General features: G+C 58.4%; 1 protein-coding gene across 1 annotated transcript; it reads left to right on the top strand.

The window, feature by feature from the left end:
- Positions 1-56: 56 nt before the first annotated feature.
- On the top strand, positions 57-1683 carry PEF1 (penta-EF-hand domain containing 1; the record flags this gene model as incomplete). Its single annotated transcript, XM_009869411.1, has 3 exons — positions 57-212; positions 757-900; positions 1454-1683. Coding segments are annotated over 3 exons (530 nt in total), but the record flags the coding sequence as incomplete, so codon positions are not given.
- Positions 1684-2533: the final 850 nt, after the last annotated feature.

Raw genomic sequence — 2533 nt, 5'->3', positions numbered from 1 at the left:
AGCCAGCCGCCTCGCTACGGGCAGGTGGGAGCTGCTGACGGTCTCTCCCCGTGCAGGTAATGCTCCTCCGGGCGTGGACGCCGAGGCCTTCTCCTGGTTCCAGGCGGTTGATGCCGATCACAGCGGGTACATCTCCGTGAAGGAGCTGAAGCAGGCGCTGGTGAACTCCAACTGGTCGACGTTCAATGATGAGACCTGCCTCTTGATGATAAGTGAGTCTGGGCTCTCCTCGCCCTCCTGCCTCTTTTTTCTTCTCATCTGTTTGAGGTGAGCCTCTGTTGGGGTGAAGTCCAGCCTGTGTTCCCCTGTTACCTGGGCATTGCTTACCTGAGCAGCTGGCCCATGAGTGCTGTCTGGAGCTGGACAAACTGAGCAGCTCTGAACACCTTTTTGGCGGAGGATACATGTTGGGGGCCCAAAATGCTGCTTCAGAAAGGAAATCCAGCTCTGCACGATGCTGAGTGAGCCCTGCTTCCAGAGAGCTGAGGAGAAAAGGGAGGGAAAACTCCAGTAGCAAGCCAGAGACACCGCATTCCCCTGCTTGCCTGAGTATTGGGGTTTGGTTCTATTTCCTACCAGCCTCTTAGGGATTGAGTGATCCTAGTTTATTGCAGTCCTGGTGAGGAATGGCTTTCGGGGCTGGAGTGGGTGCCAGGGAGCTGCAGCGCAGATCCTGAGCTCTCTGGGAGTTTCTGCAGCATGTCCTTGCTCCACTCCTCACTGCCTTGCTCCTGATCTTTGTTCCTTCCTCCCCAGACATGTTTGATAAGACGAGGTCAGGACGCATAGATGTGTACGGCTTCTCGGCCTTGCTGCGCTTCATCCAGCAGTGGAGGAACCTCTTCCAGCAGTACGACAGGGACCAGTCAGGGTCCATCAGCTTCAGCGAGCTCCAGCAAGGTGGGAGAGAGGCAGAGACACCAACCTGGCCCTTACCGAGCTCCCTGGGCACCGCTGCCTGGCTCTGCTTGGTGTCTAGTTCCAGCTCAGCCTGGTGAATCCTCCTGGCACCGCCACTGCAGCAGGGCTGAGTGTCTCTGAGCTCCTGGGTGCTTCCCGCACAGCCGTGGCCGCAGTCCATGCCTGTTGCTGCGCTGGGGTGTGCTGTGCTGGCTAAACCGGCTGAGCCTTCCCACAGGGAGGAGCCGCAGCAGGGCTGTGGCATGAACTTCCTTCCTTAAGGAAACCCGGAATGCCCTCTCAAATGGCATGAGGCTAAAGCCTGTTTTCTGGGAGGAACTCTGGGGTGTGTGTGTCTGATGGAGGGGAAAAAATCCCTGGAATTCGTGCCTTGGTTTGGTTCCTCCCTCCAGAGAGCTCTGCCCATGCACACCCACTGTCGGAAGTGAGCACCACGGGGAGGTGGGAGATGGGGTGTGTGCCAGCACATGGGAGGGAAGGTGCAGTCGTTCTTCCTGTCAGGAAGGTTTAATCCGAGTGTTGTTGCTCCCAGCTTTCTCCCAGATGGGCTATAACCTAAGCCCCCAGTTTAGCCAACTGCTACTGGCCCGCTACGCCCAGCGATCCTCCAACCCCAGCATCCAGCTCGACCGCTTCATCCAGATCTGCATGCAGCTCCAGAGCACGACCGACGCCTTCCGCGAGAAGGACACGGGGCTGGTGGGCAACGTGCGGCTGAGCTACGAGGACTTCCTCACCATGGTGGTGACTCGCATGCTGTGACGCCCTCGGCCAAAGGCCAGGAGCTCCATGGGGAGCAGGAGCTGCCCCCAGCCCCATGCTGGGACGTGGCCGAGCCTCCTGAAGAGCGAGCTGTTCCCCCAGGAGCCCCAAATGCCGTCAGGGCGCTCCCAGCTTCGGTTCTTTGTTCCCACACGATAGCAGCGGGTGTCTCCACGCCAAACTAGAGTTCGGTTCTGGGGAGGGACAGCCAAACCAGTAGCCTGTGCCATGCCTCCCCGGGAGTGCTTCCATCTTCCCTCGCCAGACACAAAATTGTGCTAAAACCTCACCAGTGCTGTCCCTCTGCTTGGTGGGATGTCTGCAGTGGAACATCTCTGCCTTGACGTGCTTTTGGGGACTCTCTGGTGACCATGAGCTGAGCCTTCGTTTGAAGAGCAGCAAGAAGGGCCTGGGCGATGGCAGAGCTTGTGCTTCCTCACCTCACAGGCGGCTCTTCCTCGGCGGGAGCACATCTGACCTCTCGGCTCTGCTGGAAATGCTCTGGCTTCCCCGGGTGCCTGAGCCCCGTTTCTCTCGGGGCTGCTGGCACGTTGCTGCAGTCACACGCAGGATCGTCACCCCCCTCCTCCTTGCCAATGTCTGGTTTATTAGTCTCTGTCTGCAGAAGCCAAACTCAGAAATGGTTTAGAGCTTATTTTTACAGCTTTTGTGAATAAAAGATGATGTGCACTGGTCGCTGGGTGGTCCGTGTTTGCGGAGTGACTTGCAGGGATGTTGCCCTGCCCCACGTCACCCCCCCCATGGGGACAGCAGGCGGGGTGCAGGGCGGGGACACGTCCTGTTCTGTACCCCTGCTGTCCCAAAGTTAGCTTTTACATCTCGCATCAAC

Source organism: Apaloderma vittatum, unplaced genomic scaffold (assembly GCF_000703405.1).
Source record: "Apaloderma vittatum isolate BGI_N311 unplaced genomic scaffold, ASM70340v1 scaffold41335, whole genome shotgun sequence".
NCBI lineage: Eukaryota > Metazoa > Chordata > Aves > Trogoniformes > Trogonidae > Apaloderma > Apaloderma vittatum.
Note: the sequence above shows the minus strand (reverse complement) of the source record. Positions and strands in the feature narration are given on the sequence as shown.